The following is a 19,215-nucleotide window of genomic DNA, read 5'->3' as shown; positions in this document are numbered from 1 at the left end:
TCCGGGCAGATCATTCTCTCTGTTAACCATGATGCAATTACAAAAGGAGAAAATTTCCAGTGTAAGCTACCTGCCCCTAAACCAAGCCCACTCCTAAAAGGGGAAAAAACCCAAACCCCAAGAGGTTACAAAATATGTAGGGATGATAAATGCCATACTCCTGGGCTGAATATTTTATCAGTTTGATAAGGACTGATGAAAACCAGAAATGCACTCATGATCTCAACATATTTAGGTTGAGGAGGTTTGTAGATTTATGTACTCCTCCCTTCATTAGCAATTAAGTAATGAACAAGCAGAAAATCAAAGGGAAAGGGACATACAAAAAAGTCTGGAATTCAATTTCTGTTTCAGAACTTTTCTAACTTTTGAGTCTTCTGAAGGATAAAAGTTTAGACAAGCAATGAAATATTCAATTTTTGAACAGTTGGGGAAATGACATTAGACTATTTGTACACAAAGAACTTTGAGGCATTTTGTTTTTAATTTGCATACAATTCTCAGAGTGAATTCCACATGAAGAAGGGTGAGATACAACAGAGCTCATTCATCATTTCACAAGTTAACAGAACAAAGTAAACATCTGTCCTTCTTATTAATTAGCATCTACCCCTTACTCCAATTTGTCACTTCCTGCTGCAAGTTCCCATGCCAAAGAAATGGATGGACTGGTTCCAAACTCCACAGATGTTCACATGTGAACTTCAGCAATACTGCAAATTATAACAGCAAGAAAAAAGTTGAAAGACTTTGGATGACCTTATATTCTCTTAATGGTTGACAAATGAAGACCCAAAATTCTGAGTAAAAAAATACTTCAGTTGTCCAGCTCAGCTATTCACCTGACTGTGGTTCCTCCATGGAGCAGTGAGCTAAGGAAAAAATACTTTGTCATGTAAGAGGGGGCACTAAATCAGAACAGAGAAGTCTCAAAATAGCTGTGCCAAAATGGACTTCCCAAACACTTTTCTCTGGAGCACAATTTGAACATGCTCTTACCTTCTACATACTGATAAAGTTTTCTAGCTATATCTTTTCCATACATAGCTGCATTTGAAAAGGTTTTTTGGCTTATATCAAACTGGCAGATATCATCCTGACTGAAGTATATTACATCAGTATTATCCCTACAATAAAATAGTGGCATGGTGTTAAAGACAGCATCATCTTTCTTCATGCTTTAATGAGATCAAATAACACTTAAAGGCAGGTTGGAAGGGAAGTAGTAGCAAATCTGTCTTGCAGATCTTTCTGAAAGAGATCAGAAACTGAAGCTGTGCAGGTAAGAAAAAGAAAGGCATAAGCTGCAAAGGAGTTGAACCTACCAACAGCAGCAGAAAATCCCCATCACTTGAGCAGTCTTTATTCAGGTCTTACAGCAATAAATACCAGTTTAGCCTTCTGCCCAAAGACTTACAGAAAGCCTTTTTCTTGGTGGAGGACTCCAGACTGTGACACTGTTCACAGTGAGTTGAACAAAAACCTAAATTGTGTTGAAGTGGCAAATGAAAGAACTCAAAATTGCACATCTCTGATAGGACAGGGTTTGCATTTACACACAAGCCTACACATCACAGCACATCTGTCAATGCCAGTGATTCCATTTGGGATACACCAGTTTATTTTCCTCATGATTGTGTATTTTCCAGCAACTCTACTGAATCTGAAATACGTCAGTATCAGAGAAGAGACAATAAAAACCTTTTTACACTTCAATATTTATTAATTCTCTAGCAGATTTTTGCTATATATTTAGTACTAGTGTAACAAAATTCCTGATAATTCTGTCTCATGCAGGTAACTTAAATGAGGAGTTAGCACTATCTAAACTGAAGAACTACCATTGGGGGTTACTGGGGATGTACAAGACAGGTATTTCCTGCAGCAAGGACAACGAGGTGGGGATGCACAGAACACAGGTCAGGCTCAGCTGAACGTACCTGGCTGGATGTAAGGACAGCCCAGCCTTCAGGAGGACTGCAGGGGCAGCATCCTTTGACCTAAACAGACTTGCCATTGTTGTTAGGAGGGCTTGAGAGGAGTTGGAAACTACTGTTAGGAAAGATGATGTTTCTGTAGTTATTCAAATAGTTTAGCTCTTGCTACTTAAAGTTGCTGTGATTTGTGTTCTCTTTTTGACATAGTGAAATATGTTACTCTACCCAAATTGCTATTTAGGTCACAACAGATACTGAGAGCATACTGTACCTTTCTGCACAAAGACTGCTGATAGACTGCTGCTATTCCTTCTCTGCAATTCCTTGGTGAATACTTTTTCATCAATAGCAACTGTGAAAACAAACTCTCTAGAGTCCAAATTTTTAAAAAATATATTACAGGAAAAATTGTAAATCTACTTGTAAATCACTTATTCTTTTCTCCTACAATTCCCACAGGTTTCAAAACATAATAATTATAAATGTAATTATTAAAATAATAACAAGAGTTGTGATAGTCTTTTGTTGTACTGGGCATTTCCCTTTTTTAAATGAGATACATTCTAACAGAAATACCACAGTACGAACCAGATAATTTCAATTAAAAAACAAAATGCAAACGATTCAGTCCAATGTTAGAGCATGTGTATGTGTGTATAATACTGTAAAAGTAGTCACACATTAGAGGTATATAATTGAAACAGCATTTTCTTTCATGAACCTGCTATTATTGAGGCAGTGACAAGGTTTCCATTTCTTTGTTTTTTGAGCTCTTTAAAGAATGGCTATTGCCACATTATGTAAACCTAAATACTGCACAAGCAGAAGCTTGTTGGTATCAGGTAAGGAATAATACTAGTAGTGCAAACAGCTGCAGAGACAATTCCTCCAGTTTTGGGGTGAACCAGCCATATAACACTGAAAGAGGACAGGCTTCTTCAAAGCCACACTCGTGTGTGTTTCTCCACTCAGCAATACATCCTTCTCCATCTTGGTCTTCTTTTTACAAGGGTACTTGGGGGACAACCACCAGCTCATGGGATATTTATCATATAAAAGACTTCTTGACTCTTTTCCTACTTAATCTTATCAATGTTTTAGAACAAGTCAAGGACTGATAAATACCTCCAGCATCAGGAAAGTGACAATAATACTGACTTAGTATCTTTAGTAAAAAGTGAAACATTCTCTCCTGAGATACAAATCAAGGGAGGAACAGGAATGATGAACCTAACACTGTACCATTGTTTGATCATCATGCACCTCAGCTGAGCAGGTGGGAAAGAACAATTGTTTATTGCCCTCTGCTCATCCAAAGCTATGAGAGGCAGTTTATTTAGCTAAGTGCTTGGCTTATCAGTATGCTGTCAGAGCAGTTCTCAATGTGCTGTCCCCCTTTAGCTTATTTCTTTAAAAGAAAAAAAGAGAAAAAAAAGAAAAAAAATAATAAAAAGGAAGAAAAATCTCAGCAGGTTAACAGTTAACCCTCATCTTCTCTCAGCTCTGTGGGTAGAAATTTGTATTGCTGTTGGCGGATCTGAGCCAGTTTTTTCCTTGCCTCTTCCAGTTCTCTCTCCTTCTTCAGCATTTCTTCTTGGGCTGCAATAATCTAGAAAACAGAAACAGCAAGGAATACTGTGTAAAATAATATTTCTTTCCCTAATGACGCCACAGTCACAGCTGGCCATGTGAGCATTCTCCAGAGAAGCACCTAACTTCAATGACTTCATCAGGAATTGCTCAAATTTTTCCAGATGCCAGGACTAGGCCATCAAGAAAAGTATTCTGTTTCCACTTGAATAAAAGAAAAAAAGAATCTACCACCTTAGTTGTACCATGCATCCATGATGAATTTTACAGTTCTGAATTTTACAGTTCTGCATTCTCCCAACATTCAGCAAGGTGGAGATTTAGAACATGTAGAATAAGCACTATGTCTTAACACAGTATCTGATTGACAGTAAAATTGAACTCTCCTCATGCAGGCATCCACAGTATTTTCCTGCATCTCAGAATGCCAAAGAAAAAATGACAGCAGTACAGACATGCAGAAATAATCAAGCCCAGTATATTTTAAGTAGCATGTACAGTATATGATGTACTTCATTCATTATAAGGAATCTAAAAGTTGATACCTCAGAGCCTTGAAATCTTTTAAATATTGTTATTATTTCCCAATAATTATTATGGTCACAGCAACAAAGCCTCATTGGTTCTTATCTCTCCTTCTTTATTTCTTTGCTTAAATACATGCAAAATCATTGTTTCATTAAGATTTGGGAACAGTTAAACTACATGAGAGAATTCTGAAAAGATTTATTCATTTAATCTGCTCTTACAGCAAATGCTCAGTGGAGAAGTGCAGCTACCACACAGGACATCACTGCTCTTATATCAGGGGTTCCATGGTAAGGAGGCATCAAGTAACTGATCATGGATTTTTCAAGTAATTAATCATGGATTTCTCAAGTAACTGATCATGGATTTTTCAAGTAATTAATCATGGATTTCTCAAGTAACTGATCATGGATTTCTCAAGTAACTAATCATGGATTTCTCAAGTAATTGATCACAGATTTCTCAAGTAATTGATCACGGATTTCTCAAGTCACTGACCATGGATTTTTCAAGTAATTAATCATGGATTTCTCAAGTAACTGATCATGGATTTCTCAAGTAACTAATCATGGATTTCTCAAGTAATTGATCACGGATTTCTCAGTAGATCTGTCCAGCAGGTGGACATTGTAACACCCCTCATTTCTGTGCTGGGTTTATTTCTGGACTGATGGTACCAACCTGAGCAATGCCACCCACAAACTTTGTTTTGACCACAACGTCATCATCCTCTGCTTTTCCAAACGCTGCTTTCTGGGCTGCCCTGACAAGATTGTCTGATGCACGCTTGACAGCATTTCCTGCAGCCTTGGAGGAAAAAAAAAGAAATTGAATAAAAAGAAAATAACTAACATGGATTTGTCTGAACATCAAAACAAACATCTTTGCTTGACTGCACAGGAAAGGTATGGGGTTTTTTTCCCCAGGGAAAAGCAAATTAATCTGTGAAAATCAGTGATACAGAGAAAACAAAATTCCTTTCTTCAAAAAGCTGAAAGTTGGAGAAGTCACAAATGAGATTTTTTTCCTACAGTTTGAAATAAAGCAGTGGATGAAATTACAATTTATAATTTACTGATCAGACTTTTGTTTTTGAGAAGAACAGAAACTAAAAACTAGTGTATAAAGATATTATAAAACAATAATTTTTTTAAATTAATGGATTTTAATCAGGGCAAGTTAGCAACTTACACAGCCAGGGTTATCTCACATTTAAACTTTTACTTCCTAAAAATTCTCAGAGAAACAGTCAAATATTTGTAATATGTATCTTTTGTTGTAATACATATCTTTTGTTTCTACAAAATATTTCTTTTGTTGTCTGAATATATATATATATATTTTTGTTGTTGTTGTTGTTATATAATATATATATTTTTTTCCTATCCCATATTTCCAGCTGCATCTCACTTTCAAGTCTTCCTCACTGAGATGTCCCAAGGATAAATTGTTTGAAATTTACTCTGCTCACTCTGGAGCTCATCCAGAAAGAATGGAAACATTTCCAATTGCTTCATTAAGTTTTGGAAGATTCTGTAACAGTGCAGTCCAAATTTACATTCATGGGAAATGCAGTTCAAATTGGGGTATGAAGGAAAAAACCAAGACACTCAAAGTCCTCAATCCAACCTATTGATTAAAGCTATGGAAAACATTTCTGCTGGGGGCAAAGCCAGCTGAAAAGTCTCAGTAGTTTTGGCATGTCCACCAGAAAAAATGTTTAGTAGACATCAACTCATTGTTTTTGCTATGATAAAGGACATGATTTCCAAGTGCAAACTGCTCTTCCTTTCATCATTCATTCTGGGACTAAAATGAAACTTGGTAAAATGGCAAAGTTCAGTTTCAGTCCATGCTTGGGCTTGTTTCCTTTTCACATTCCCTTCCAATTTCTCACATTTGATGTCTATTTAATAATATTTGCCCACAATGACTGAGAACCCCAAATTTCCTGTCAGAGCTGAGAAAAGTCTCTAGTAGTTGAATTTTTCCTGTTTCTATTGTTTGTTCTGCATTTAAAATTCCTTCAGACCCCCATCCTGGCACCTAGATATTACAGAGCAAATTGCATTATTCCAGTTACTGCCACCTTCCCCACACCCTTTGGCAATGTCAATCTACATGGATTGACTGTAAAGCACTAAAACCATCTCAGCCCTATAACTCCCCTATGACATACCACTGTTTGCTGTAGAAACATGTAGATTTTTCACACAGTCATATATTTTTTCCCTCCTAAATATTTAAACCATGTTTCTACTTTGAAAAAAATGATAACATCAGTTCCTCATGCTCAGAGAGATACTCTGTCATATGTATTTCTGTTGAATTTGATTCTGCCCAGCCATACATGAACTGTTGCACTCAATGTCCATTAGTAGCAGCTGTGCAAGTACAAGAAAAAAGGGAATTTTCACTGTTCACCAAAGGTGGTATAAAAAAAGCAGCTGAAATAGTTGTATGTTCCAGGCTGAGCCTGCAGAGAAGGCTGTGGTAATTTTAAAAATTACCATCCTCAAACAAAACCTCCAGAGACTTTACATTTTACCCATCAAAACACAGTGGTAATTCAGCAGCAGTTGAGAGAAGCCCAACATGAAATGGATGTTAACATAAAAGGGAACCAGTTTTATGTCAAGAAGCTCACTCAGACCTCAACTGAGATGTTGCATTAGATTCTCCTCTTATTTTTGTCTAACAATGATTGTCCATTTTAGAAATGCTCTATCTACAACTGCTGTCTCTTGACTCCTAGGAACAAAGGCAGTCTGACCACAACCTTAGCACTTAGAGAAATACTTTGTTGAACACGTGCATAATCCTGGAGTGCTGAAACAGTGTTCACACAGCACTACATGTGTTCTCAGTAATTAAACACAGGTACCTGTAGCCTCCTCATGGCTTCAGAGTCATGATCAGCCTTCACTTTGCAAGCCACAAGCAGCTGTGCTGTAGAAGCTGCCACTTGTTTGGCAGATGAGATGAGTTTCTCCTCACTGGCATGGCCTTGCACTGAGGCATTTGCTGCTTCACAGAGATTGCTGGTTGCAGCTGCCACCATTCTGGCCTAGAAGGCAGCAAAAAAAAAGCCACTGGGTATTCTCACAGATATTATTTCTTAAGAGAATGTGCCAGTTTTCTCAAGAGAAGTAGTTACTCACAGCAGAAATAAGTCCCTGAGACCACTGTCCATCATCAGCTGCATTTGCAGGGATTGCTCCAACCTGAAAAAACAGTTCAGAGATGGCTTACAAGAAAACAGAAAATTCAATTGCTCTGTCTCAGACACTCAGTAATCCATGAAAAAAGCAAACACCTGTACCTGTGACTGTGCCCAGCACATTCAAGAGCAGAAAATCCAACTGGAAGTCAGTTGTCACAGTGACTGTGCTTCCAGCACACATCTGCCTGCTCAGGAAGTGTCCAGCTTACTGTACTGCTTCAGCTGACCCATTCTTGGAACACACAGGAGTAATTACCAGAATAACCAGTAATTAGCTGACTATGGTGGTTGAAACCACAGCTGAAGCAAGAGCTGAAGCAGCAGTTCCTTAAGTCCCAGGCTTTAAAATAACTTACTTCTGTCTCCATAATACATTTGAATTTACATTATTCTTTCATCTCTTCTGATCTGAGCACTGTGGGAAGGTACAGAAGATCAGAAAGCTTCACGGGGAAGCCCCCACGTGCCTTTATGCCCAATAATGGCACTTCAGGAGAGCAGCTCATTTCTCTGCATGGCTTTTCCACTGAAGTGTTCATGGCATCAGCAGTACCAGCAACAATTTGGAGACAGTTTTCTTCCCATATTGGATGAAAGCAATGAAGCTAAACCCTGTAGTTGGTTGCCAGACCCACATCCCCACAGCTGCATGGGTCTGGGTGGTTTTTGGAGAGAAGCTCCAAGATGTGAAATGTAAACATGGTCCAGAAACTTGTGTTTTAAAAGAAATGTAAACAGGCATTCAAGCATAATGAGAATTCCAGGGAATTAAATCAAATTATTAAGTACAGCATCAACATAAACAGAAGATATGTTCTCTCATGGCTGTGATGACACTTATGCAACTTAAAAAAAAATCAGTTATAAAAAAACCCCTAAAGTATTTAGGTTTCAAGTTTTTCTTGCCTCATCATCCCCTGAACAGATATGTTTAGGCAGAGCACAGATGAAGTGCTTGTTGGTTCTGTTAGAAACAAAAGCACAAGCTTTCCAGAGCCCAGGCTGAAGAGACAGCAGAGCCTGATTGTGGGATCCATGACAGAGCCTGCTCTGAGTTAACAGTCAGGTGAAAATGGAAACCAGAGCTATACAACAACAATGATCCTATAATAATTGTTCTCACAGGCAACATACCTGGTTGATGTTTAGATTTTATCTTTCAGAGTATACTGACTGTGAAAAATAGTGATGGATGTGAAATGATTTACAAAAATCTCAATTCTGAGCACACCAAAAGGATGTCATGTGCTGTAAACACTCCTTCCATCGCCTGCAGCAATAACTACAAGCACAGCCACTGAAATGTCCTGAACTGACATGCAGGCCTGTGTCCCCACTGAATCACAAGTCACTGAGGGCACAATTACTGAGGCCTTCTGCTGTTCTGGCCCAGAGCAGTATTGGACATGGTGACATTTGGTTTTGGATCCCCAAACTGTTGTGTGGGACTGTACATTACCAGCTTCAATCACAGATCTTCATGAAGTGAAAAAGCCCCACAGCAAAACTCCCCATGACTGAGTAATTTGAGGAGTCAAGAACTTGATTACACTTGTGAGGTTGAAATAAATGTAACTGTGGGATTTTTTAAACAGAACCAGGTCTGGGCCATGTATTGTGATGAGCAGAACAATTCACATTTTCATTAGTCATTCCAAAGCTCCTTCCTACTGTTTAACAGAACCTTTAGGAGACTATATTCATTTTTGATGCTTTCCCCCAGTACTGTTGCTACATGTCCTGTTTACCCACCTTTCCCTGAGCCACCAGTTCCCTCTGGGCTGCTGAAGCTGACTTCACAAGGGCACTGGTAGCAGCTGCAATGGATTTAGCTGCTTCCAGGATCTGTTCTTCAAAATCCAGAGTCTCATCTGCTTGCTATAACCAAGAAAAAACAACGTTACACATTCTCCTGACAGCATTATACTTTCCAGACTGAGGATATATACAAAGACAAGAAGATTCTGGAACACGTCAGTAAAGTCAGTAAGATCTGTAACATCATTTTCTGCACAGGAGTTTTGTGTGGACTAAAGCTGGGAGTCAACATAAAGTATTAGAGCTTGCCCTTGTGCCTGCTCACACTGAAACAGCATCACACAAGATATTTAAACAAAGCCATCAACTTTCTAATGCATTAACTCCACTAGAGCTACTCTAAACTACATTCAGAAAAGTGCAGGTCTGAAAAGAAATTCTTGTCTTTCCTATCAAGACTATCTCTGTAGTGCCATAATAGTGGCTTCCAAGATTGCTAAACTAGGGAAAGCATTTTCTAAACACTTAAAGACTTAAGGCATTGAAAAAGAACAATGATAAATATGTGTTGTCTCATTCACCTGCAATAAGGAATGTAAAGTAGATACCAAGCAAGAGCAGAGATTTAACAGCTTTTGGTAAGAGCTGTCACTGCACAGAAAGCAGCTTTGTGCAGTTCAGTGATCTTGGACATTGAAGTTCCAAATCTCTGTCTGGAGCACTTCAGTCATCCAATAATGTCTTTGAACAAGCATTTGCAAAACCTCCTAATGGGGTTTCTTACTATTTAAAATGTAAATTTATTGTTCTATAAAAACTTTCCTGACTTTCAAATAATTTAAACAAATATTGAAAACATTTGTCCATCTAAGCATGCTTACTATCTTTTGAACAGTTAACAAAATAGATAGAGATGAACAGTTATTGTTATTTTAAACAGAACCAGGCCTGGGTCTTGTATTCTGATTGTTTTTTATATAAAATATTCCAACAGAATGTATTTTGTTTGAGACTCAATCACAAGCCCACTGGAATCCAAGGCTGTATGACAAGCAGGGCTAGTGGCTACAGTATCAGGACATCCTATTTTGTGAGAGATAAGGCTTTTGAAATATTATATAGAATATATAGAATAAATAGGTTTATTCTAACTACAACCACAATGTTCTTGTGCCACACAACTAACTTTAAAAACACCAGCCAGGAGGGCCATGAGTTAAAAAACTGGGCACTCATTTGCAAGTCTAAGCACACCCATCTAAATTTAAATCAGGTTTAGTTCTCCTGTTACTGCAGTTTGATGAAATAGTCAATTATAAAATAATAAAGGATAATGATAAGTAATTACAAAATGACCCATCAAGCAGCACTCAGTCCTACAGCACTTCACATAACTGTCACATAACTAAAAGTCCAGGAGATGAAACAATAGCATCCACAGACACCAGAAAAACTGAATCATCTGAAAATTAAAACTGATGTGTAGATAAAGATGTCTGGCACTTTAAAGTTTTTCTTTTTTTAAGAAAAGCCACCTAATCCACAGAAAACAATTTGTCTTGCCTTGCTATTGGGCTGTTCCCATAAACTAAAGTATATGTCTTTGTAATAAAAGAAATTGCTTTGGAAAGTGAGCAAGTCATGTTCCACACACAATTTTGGCAGTGCTTGCAATGCCACATCATGACCATTGTTATAGCAAAGTACAATCACATTGGTCCTCTACAGGCCTCAAATTTCATAAATAAAACTCCTATTTCAATCATGACATTGCCAGAGTGATTAAATGGAATCCAGTACAGTCTGTCAGAATTACTGTCCTTATTAAAAGAGATGCATTATTGACTTTGATTTGGCTAAAGACAAACAGAAATATCAACAAAAATACCACTGACTGACAGTAAATTGAGGAGACTGTTACTGCACTTTTAAAAGTCTGTTATTGCACTTCTACTTTTGTGCAAAACTTCTTACTATCAAGTTTGTAAATTCTCATTTCCAACATAAAATCCACTATGTGCATTACTGTTTATATGTCAGCACTGTCAGGAATTCAGACTTAAATGAGTGAGAACTTCAATATCTGCTTATTTATTACAAAGGAAGTGTCAGTCTTTGTTGACATTTAATAAAATGCTCATGGCCATAGTGTGATCTGCTGGACAGCTATGAATGTGCTCAGATGGAATTCAATTTGTGAAAAAACAGCCACCAAAAAGATACTGAACAAAAGCAGTTGTTTAATCTCAGTTCAGGGTAGTGAGTGGACTAAATATTGCACACAATTCCTAAGCAAAAATTACCTGCTTTTCAAAGAGAATGCCAAGAAATCAAGAGTGCCATTGTACAATGGCTGGATTAACTTCCACTGTGGGGCAGCAGGTGAAGCTCAACAGGAGAACAAACAGCTAAATAAACCTTAGTGTCTCATCTGGTAACAGATTTTTTTCTCCCCTGTTTGCCCAATCACTTTCTTTCCAATTATACTGAAATCCAGGACTTGGGAGATCAAGCCATAGGTTAAATTTCTCAAATTTCCAAGTCTTGCATGTTCTGACATCTCACAACTTTTTTTACTTCTGTAAAAAAAACCTCTTGACAGTTGATCCCTTCTGTGAAGAATTTATTTCTGTAGCAGCCCTACACAGCACTCAAACTGTTGAATGCCTGTTGGCTTTTTATCTTTTCTAAGAAATCCTTCTTTTCTAGTTCTTCTCTGTGGTTTTCCCTTCACCACTCTCAGGTGTGCCACATGCCAGGGCTGGATACTCAGTGGGGGAGGCACAATGCTCAGCCAGCACTGTGGCTGTGTTACTGCCACAGCTCTACCCAGAGCATTCCTCAGCAACAGGGACAGGGAGCAGCACAAGGCTGAGCACAGCAAAATGCCCCACAAGAAAAGGAAATATTTCACCATTCTCATTCTTAAAAGAGTGTGTCTCCTGGACTGCCTTAAGTTCACACTCATAAACAGTACCCTACAATGTGTCAGTTCACAGCCTTCATGAATAAAGTTGAGAGCAATGATGGCAGAAAATGTCACATTGTGAGATTTTAGAGCAGGTTTCTTTAGAAAAGCAGATCTAGGACAAAAGGGATAAGCTTCTCCTTCCTCCAGCAGCCCCCATGAAGATCAGCATCTCATTTTCCTCAAGCCTGAGCTAATATGCTGTTATTAACCATGTACAGCTATAAATAGATTGGAAAATTAAGTCACCAGAACAGACAAACATTAGGCTCACTACAAAGTCTTTAGAATGGAATATCCTTAGAATTATGTTGATTATGCCATTGAAATGTTGATTATGCTATTGAAAAGAAAACGAAAAAGATATGGTTTTGTATTGTATTTTAACCATTTTTCTACAGCATCTGCATTATTAGGGGTAGCATAAATAAAGTCAGGGTTAATAGGAAAACAAATGAGCCCCCAATCTCATTGCAAAACAGTAGCAAAAATTACAAAAGACAAACCACTTTCTTTTCAAGCACCTCTAATTTTCTACCTTATAATGAGCAAACCAATATGAGTAAGTTACTGCACTGAGCCATGGAAAGCACAATAAGAATCTCAGTGAAAGTCAGCTGCTGCTCACTGTCACAAAGAGCCCTACACAACTTAGAAGTCCCTCCAAGAGCAACTCTACTGATAAAGGAGCACTCCATGTATGTATTTTATACCAGATTAGATTAGGAGTCTACAGGAAGTCTTCTAAACCTGCTTGTGAGTGACTCCACTCCTTCACATTTCCTTCTACTAGGTTAAAACCCCCGGAGACAGGGCAGGACACTGTAGGAATATGTTTGATATATAGTTGGATTAAATAACAACCTAATATATCAAACATATCACACAGAGTCCTGCAGAAAAAGGCATCCAGGTTTGATTCATCTTGGGTTAAAAAAAAACAAAGGACCAACTGCTGAAAGCTGCCAGCAGGGAACTCTTCCTGACTACAGGACACCCATGTGTGGAGGCAGAGGCCTGCACAGAACAGGGGAGGGACAGCAATGCTCTCTCCTTTGTACCCCATCTACCACACCTTTTTACTTAAAAGTGGGTTTTGCCCAGTATTAGCATGAAGATTTTGCTAGACCAAATAGTTTTCTTCTTCAGAAAGTTACTAGTTTTGGGGGTTATTTTACAGGAAGTAGCATGTTTGCATAACAGAAGGAATGTGTGTCTGCATTGCAATACAACTGACTCTCCAAATGGAAAACTGAAAAAATAAGAGTCCACATTCAGGAAAAATAATTGTACTGAAAGGAAACATGACAGCCAACTCCTGCTTAATAGACCATAAAGATCTCTGCTTCTCAGATAATTTCTCACTTTGAACACTGCAAGGAGAATACTGAACAGGTTTTGTGTTACAGACAGTAGTAACAACAACTGCTCAGGAGAGCCCTCTGAGCTCAGAAGACACACAGATATTTACAGAGTGTCACTGGGGCTGTGGACTAGTGCACTAAGCATGTTGGGAGCACATTCACCTGCAGCCAAACAGCCAGGATTTAAACAAACAAAATGGTGCAATAAAGCACAGGCAGCAGTTAGCAGCACTGTGTCTCATTAGAAATTGTCCTCTGGGATAAGATGATTCCCAGCAGCAGAAAATGAAGATGTCTCATGCTATTTGTGTCAGTTTAAGACATCGGGGGGTATGATAGGTGCAAAAATATGAAGAGGAAACAAGGAAAAGAAGAAATAAAAGAAAATAAATCCAAAAGTAAAAAAAAAAAAAAAAAAAGGTGAAACAAATGAGAAGAAACCCTACCTTCAGCTATTTGTGGTTTTTTTAGAGCTAAAAGACAAACTGACTGGAACACAAAGATCAAAATTTCAAGCTGAAATCAAATTACTCCCATTCACTGCACTAATAAAACAACTTCAGAAAAAACAGAGAATCAGCCAGCAAGCAGTAATGATGAAGATGGATTTCCTGCAGGTAGACATTCTAAAATTACCAACTGAGGACTCTGCAAGTTCACTTGATGATGATTGCTGCTAACCAAAGCAGGATTCCTGCCTTTCACAGACTGAGCACAAGACAAAGCAGCCCTTCCCTGGTCTAAGCATTCCTACTCAACACCCTGGGTGTTGCCAAAGATGGCTTTAGGAAGACACAGGCTGCTCACCACAGGAAATCCTGCTCTGGGAGGATACAATCTGCAAGTCTGCAGCAGAAAAAGTGCTGTTTGAGCCACTCTGTGATCTTCCTGTAGCTTTTGATGTGGATTATAATCCTTATTGTGAAAGAGATTAAACATCTGAAAAGGATGCAAAGGCTGCTGAAATCCCAAATCAAACAAACAGCTGGATATGAATTTTAGTTTCAGAAAATGACAAACCAACCAGTAAGTCACAAGGAGACTGGATACTCAAATTAACATGTTAAATGATGAGCAGGTGTGAGAACTGAGAAATTCACTGGGAGATTACAATGACCCTGGAGGGGCTTAGATGTTGGCAGGAAACTGCTCCATGGTTCCCAGGCAACACACATGTGCTATTGTGCAGTGACTGCATAGAAAAGGTGATGGAGGACTTCTCCACTCCTCACACTCAGCCTGTGGAATCTCATTAGAAAGGACCATTTTTCTTTATAAACAAAATGGATGTACTTGTTAAAAAATGCAGACAAAGAGCTTTTTTTTTTTTCATGAGCTAATTTATTCCTATCACTGAACAGGGAATGGGGGGTGAGAGGTCCTCAAAGGCTGAAGCTTCCAAGAACTATTTCATCTGATGCTCCTAAATAACAAAATACTACCCTGCACCAATGGAATTGTCCAACACTGAATGAATGGTCTTGAGGCTCTGCTTTTTAGAAAGATTTCTCATTAGCTTTACTTTGAAAACAGATTTGCACCTGCAAAGCAGCATAAAGAGGAAAATAGACACATAGTCCTTTCCTGACATCAATTACACACCCAAACATGTTTTTAATTTTAAAAAGATACAACACAGTAATTTCTACTAAAACCTGCCTGTTAATACCAGGCAAAAGGTAGCAATTCTCTGGGACCCACCAGTTTCATATATTCCCTCTGTACTGCATGTTGGCTTAATTTTATTATATCCTCAGAGACACATTTGAAAGGACCTGGCAACATGCAACACTACTTGATATCATAATGAACTGGAATTTAATTTCCTTCAGGAAAATGACATAGAAATGATCATGCAATGTATCTGATTCTATACTGAAACAGCTACTCTCTAAGCAGTGCAGAAAATGCTGGTTTTAGCCTTAGAAAATCCTGCAGGTCCTTTGCATTCTCTTGAATCCCAACTGTGTTACTGCTGCTTTCTCCTGCTACATCCCACAAATTCAGATATGAACAAAGGGGCTTCAAAAGAAAGCAAGTAAGAATGACTACACAGCAGTAAAATGTTTGGAAACAGAAAAGTAAATATTCAACAGTAATGATGCCATAACTTACAAGCATTTCTAACATTTGGCTCCTCTTCCTTTGCTTGCTTATGGCTGGTGCTTGACTCACTCCCTGAAAAGCACCTTTTTACCCTCTGCCCTCAGGGGTAAGTGCCATCCAGAGCAGGTGGCACTTAACTCATGCCACTTTTGTGGCACTAAAATTCGTGCAAGGTTTGATTTTTTACACCATTATTGTGGCCAGTAGCAAATACACACCAAACTATGGGCAGTGTGCATCCTCTGCCTTGTTAGCCTCAAACAAACAGTGGGGATGGACACTCACCTTGGGCTTGGCTCTTGGTTTCAGCTGCTCTAACTTCTTTGCTGCAGCCTCAATTGATGCTGCAGCCCCTAATAGCTCTGTCTCTGCAATGACTGTTGGGTCTTCTGGATCCACCCACTCTGTCCCTGAAATTAATGGAGATGGAGACAATAACTTCAGTGTCACTGTGAGCTGCCACTCAAACAGGGGGAATTGCAATCACACCTCAAGTGTCCAATACAGAATGTACACCACAGAAGGCAGATTTTAGTGCCATAATGCCATGAAGCCAGTGGTTTATGTCACAGAGAAAACTGTAAAGCAGAGGGGAAAGAAATATTTAGTAGCATTATTTTTTCAGGACAGTAACTTATATAATAATTGTGTAAGCAAAGAAGCTTCAAAAAGGGATGCTGTCCATACTGGGAACAAAACCAGCTGTCACTCAACTTGTGTTTATCAGAGATCTTACTCAGATGGTTGCCAACTTGACCAAGCCATGGGTACATTGAGAAGTCTGACACAGGTAGAGAGAACAGGCTGCAGCCAGCACAGCCACCCCAGCACACTCTGCAGTCCCCCTGCTCTGCCCTGGCATCTGTGCACTGGCAGTGCCTGGGGATGAAGCTGGCACTGCCTGAAGGAAGCACACTTCTGGCAGTGTGTGTCTAACAGTGATGTAGAAAAGGCCAAAGCAGTTTCTGTACCACATCTGAAGGGTAAATTTTTTTTTGCTGTTGACTTTTTGGCATTTCTATTTTCTCAAAGAATTTTTGTAGATCCACAAAATGAATACTTGGCTGGAAGTGGTTTCAGATTTTTTGAAGCTGTCAGTGCATTATTATTTTTGATTTCCTAACACCATTCTCTGAATTACAAGATTCAGAAAGCATCCATATTCTGGGTTGAGGGAAACAATGAATCAGCCAGAAGAAGTTCATAACCTCCAAGGGCATGGTCTAAAACCCATTTCTCAGCTCAAATGCTGTACAGAATGACGATGCTCTGTATTCAATCCTAATACTGGCAGATAAACAGGGTAAAAAAAAAAAGGCAGCAAGTATAAATGCAGTCAACCCCAATTTTGTAAAATGTACTAGTTGCTCTTCAAAAAAAGGCATTTCACAAAGGTTAAAACATTTACATGTTGAATTTGTTAGGAGACAGCTTTACAGCTTTATTGTGTACCTATAAATGAAAATGAGGAAAGAAAATTGTGAATGGCTAAAACACATTTTACTTCCCACAAAAAAAGCTTCTAAAGTGAATAAAGACATCCTCTACAGGCAGCAAGTGAAAAAGAAATAAGAAGTGTTTTTTTTATTTTAGTGAATATGAATTAAAATGCAAAAGTAGCCAGAAATTAATAAATGTGTCCAAAGATGAGAATAATATAAATATCTTTAAAAAGCACTTAGGGAATAGAAGAAGTTTGATATCGGCTTGCCTTAATAGCAAACGAAAACAGAAATTTTGAAATATATGAGGATGCAGGAAGAATTCAATAAAGCTACTTGAGCAGGGAAATAGCATCATGTAGATAACTGTTCTGTGAAAAAGAGTAACTCTATTAAGAGATAAGGAGGGAAGGAGGAGAAAAAAAATGGATTCCCATATATGAAAATTGCTTATAGTGCAGATTCATTTGCAAGGATCAGGTACTGATAACAGCAAGAAATAACTGAGGAGAGCCTGCAGTGTCTGTGACACAGAAGATCAGACCATGATTTCTGCAGTAATGAGCACAGCACACTGGGAGCCTGCTCCCAACTCACCCTTCATTGCTTCTGCTGACTGGATAAGCTCTGTGACAGCACCTGCAACCCGCTTGGAGAAAGAGGCCAGCTGATGCTTTAGCTCTGGAGTTGCTTTTTGCAGAATCTAGAGAAAGAGAATGCACATTATTAAGGATTCCAGGATGCTGGAGGATTCCCAAGGCACTCTAGTGAAATATTTATTTTGTATAGCAATGGTCTGAAGCCCAGTGAGAGAACTGTAACTGTCAGGAGGGGCTAGGAGCAGAGGCTTGCACTACAGTGCTGGGTGCACACCAGGAAAGTGGCACTGCCTTGCACAGCTCCAGACTTCCCTCACCTCAGCATGGACCAGCACTGGCCAGGATGGAGCACATGGATCTGCAGGAGGTCAGGTCACTCTGGATTCTCACTAATACTTACAAGTTTTATTATGATGTGCAGAATTCAGCTGGAATTAGCGTGTTCCTGGCCCTACCCCCAGCTAGGTGATTAATGCAATAGGGCTTTGAGCAAACAAGTCACTTTGTGCCACGTGCCCAATGCAGCATTACCCAATTAATGCACTGGCTTGAGAAATTTTAGCTATTGCATCTGACAACTCTTGTACCTAACAAATATCATTTCCAAAGAAGGATGGCTGCCCTGTAAGCATCCCTAGCCTGAGCACTGAGGGTATAACTGAACTTACTGACAGCTGTATCACAGGGTGCCAGATGGACCAATTAGAGATTCCTCATCCCACATGATCTGCATTTCTGGAGGTTATAAATTAATGAGATTGCAGACCTAGGGGTTCTAAATCACCAGAGGCAGCCAACACTGAGGTAGGGACAGGGTGGGTATGAGGGGGCACAACTTGCTTGTGGCTTCAGGGTTAAAAGGCTTAAGGTAGAAAAGGCCTGTTACTTCAATAAAATGGAACATGCCTTTCTAACCTTAAGCCTCTTGACTTTGTAGAGAGACAGAAATAAAATGAGCAAAAGTGTTTGGTCTGTTCTGGCACTCAGTTTGAAACACATAGTGCTGGCCTTCTAGGGGTCAAATCTGAAAAATTCCCCACAGTCCTCTAAACTAAAAATGGATCAGACATCTAATGCTAAATCACTTACTGCAATACAGCTCTAAGAATTCCACTAGCAAGTTCCAATTCTTTTAAAACTATTTTAACTGCTAGTGACAAGCACAACTGTGACTGGACTTGTACTTTATATATAAATTTCAGCAAGTTGATGCAAATAATTACACATGCCCTTTTCTCAGCAGAAAAAACTGATTTGGGTTTGCTAATGTGCAATTATGGCTGCAAATTTCAGTTTCACAGACTTTAATATGTCAGCTGAGAGCCACCTAAAAGAAACTGCTGGTCATCCATGAAGCTGATTGCTGATTTAAGTCTTCTCACAAACAATAGTTCAAACACATTTTATTGCTTCCTACAAAAGTAATAGCATCAGAAGAACAAGTATTATGGGATAACTAATATATCATGGGATAACTAATATATTATGGGATAATTATGTATGGTCAAGCAAAGCCCACTGACAGCAGGGTTCCTGAGTTTGCATTTGAGTGTAGAAGTTTTATGCAGAGCTTTGGGGGTGCCATGTCTGATGTGCTGGAGGGTTCTTTGTGAGGCAGTGCTGGCTGGGGATTTTGGGATGGCTCGGAGTAGGTGTGGCTGTGAGAGTAACAGTAACACTGATGTAACAGTGCCTTAATG

At 38.9% G+C, this 19,215-nt stretch overlaps 1 protein-coding gene across 3 annotated transcripts in view; it reads right to left on the bottom strand.

Moving 5' to 3' along the window:
- Positions 1–465: 465 nt before the first annotated feature.
- Positions 466–19,215, bottom strand: part of TLN2 (talin 2) — a 142,900-nt gene continuing 124,150 nt past the window's right edge. For all 3 annotated transcript variants that reach the window (XM_058033114.1, XM_058033116.1, XM_058033115.1), the window contains 7 exons: positions 17,514–17,619; positions 15,760–15,884; positions 9,031–9,156; positions 7,217–7,279; positions 6,940–7,122; positions 4,737–4,862; positions 466–3,546 (listed from right to left, as the gene is read on the bottom strand). In XM_058033114.1, coding sequence (XP_057889097.1) covers positions 3,418–3,546; positions 4,737–4,862; positions 6,940–7,122; positions 7,217–7,279; positions 9,031–9,156; positions 15,760–15,884; positions 17,514–17,619 — 858 coding nt within the window. In that variant the 3' untranslated portion in view covers positions 466–3,417. The remainder of the gene's footprint in view (positions 3,547–4,736; positions 4,863–6,939; positions 7,123–7,216; positions 7,280–9,030; positions 9,157–15,759; positions 15,885–17,513; positions 17,620–19,215) is intronic.

This window comes from Melospiza georgiana, chromosome 13 (genome assembly GCF_028018845.1).
Source record: "Melospiza georgiana isolate bMelGeo1 chromosome 13, bMelGeo1.pri, whole genome shotgun sequence".
Lineage (NCBI taxonomy): Eukaryota > Metazoa > Chordata > Aves > Passeriformes > Passerellidae > Melospiza > Melospiza georgiana.
Note: the sequence above shows the minus strand (reverse complement) of the source record. Positions and strands in the feature narration are given on the sequence as shown.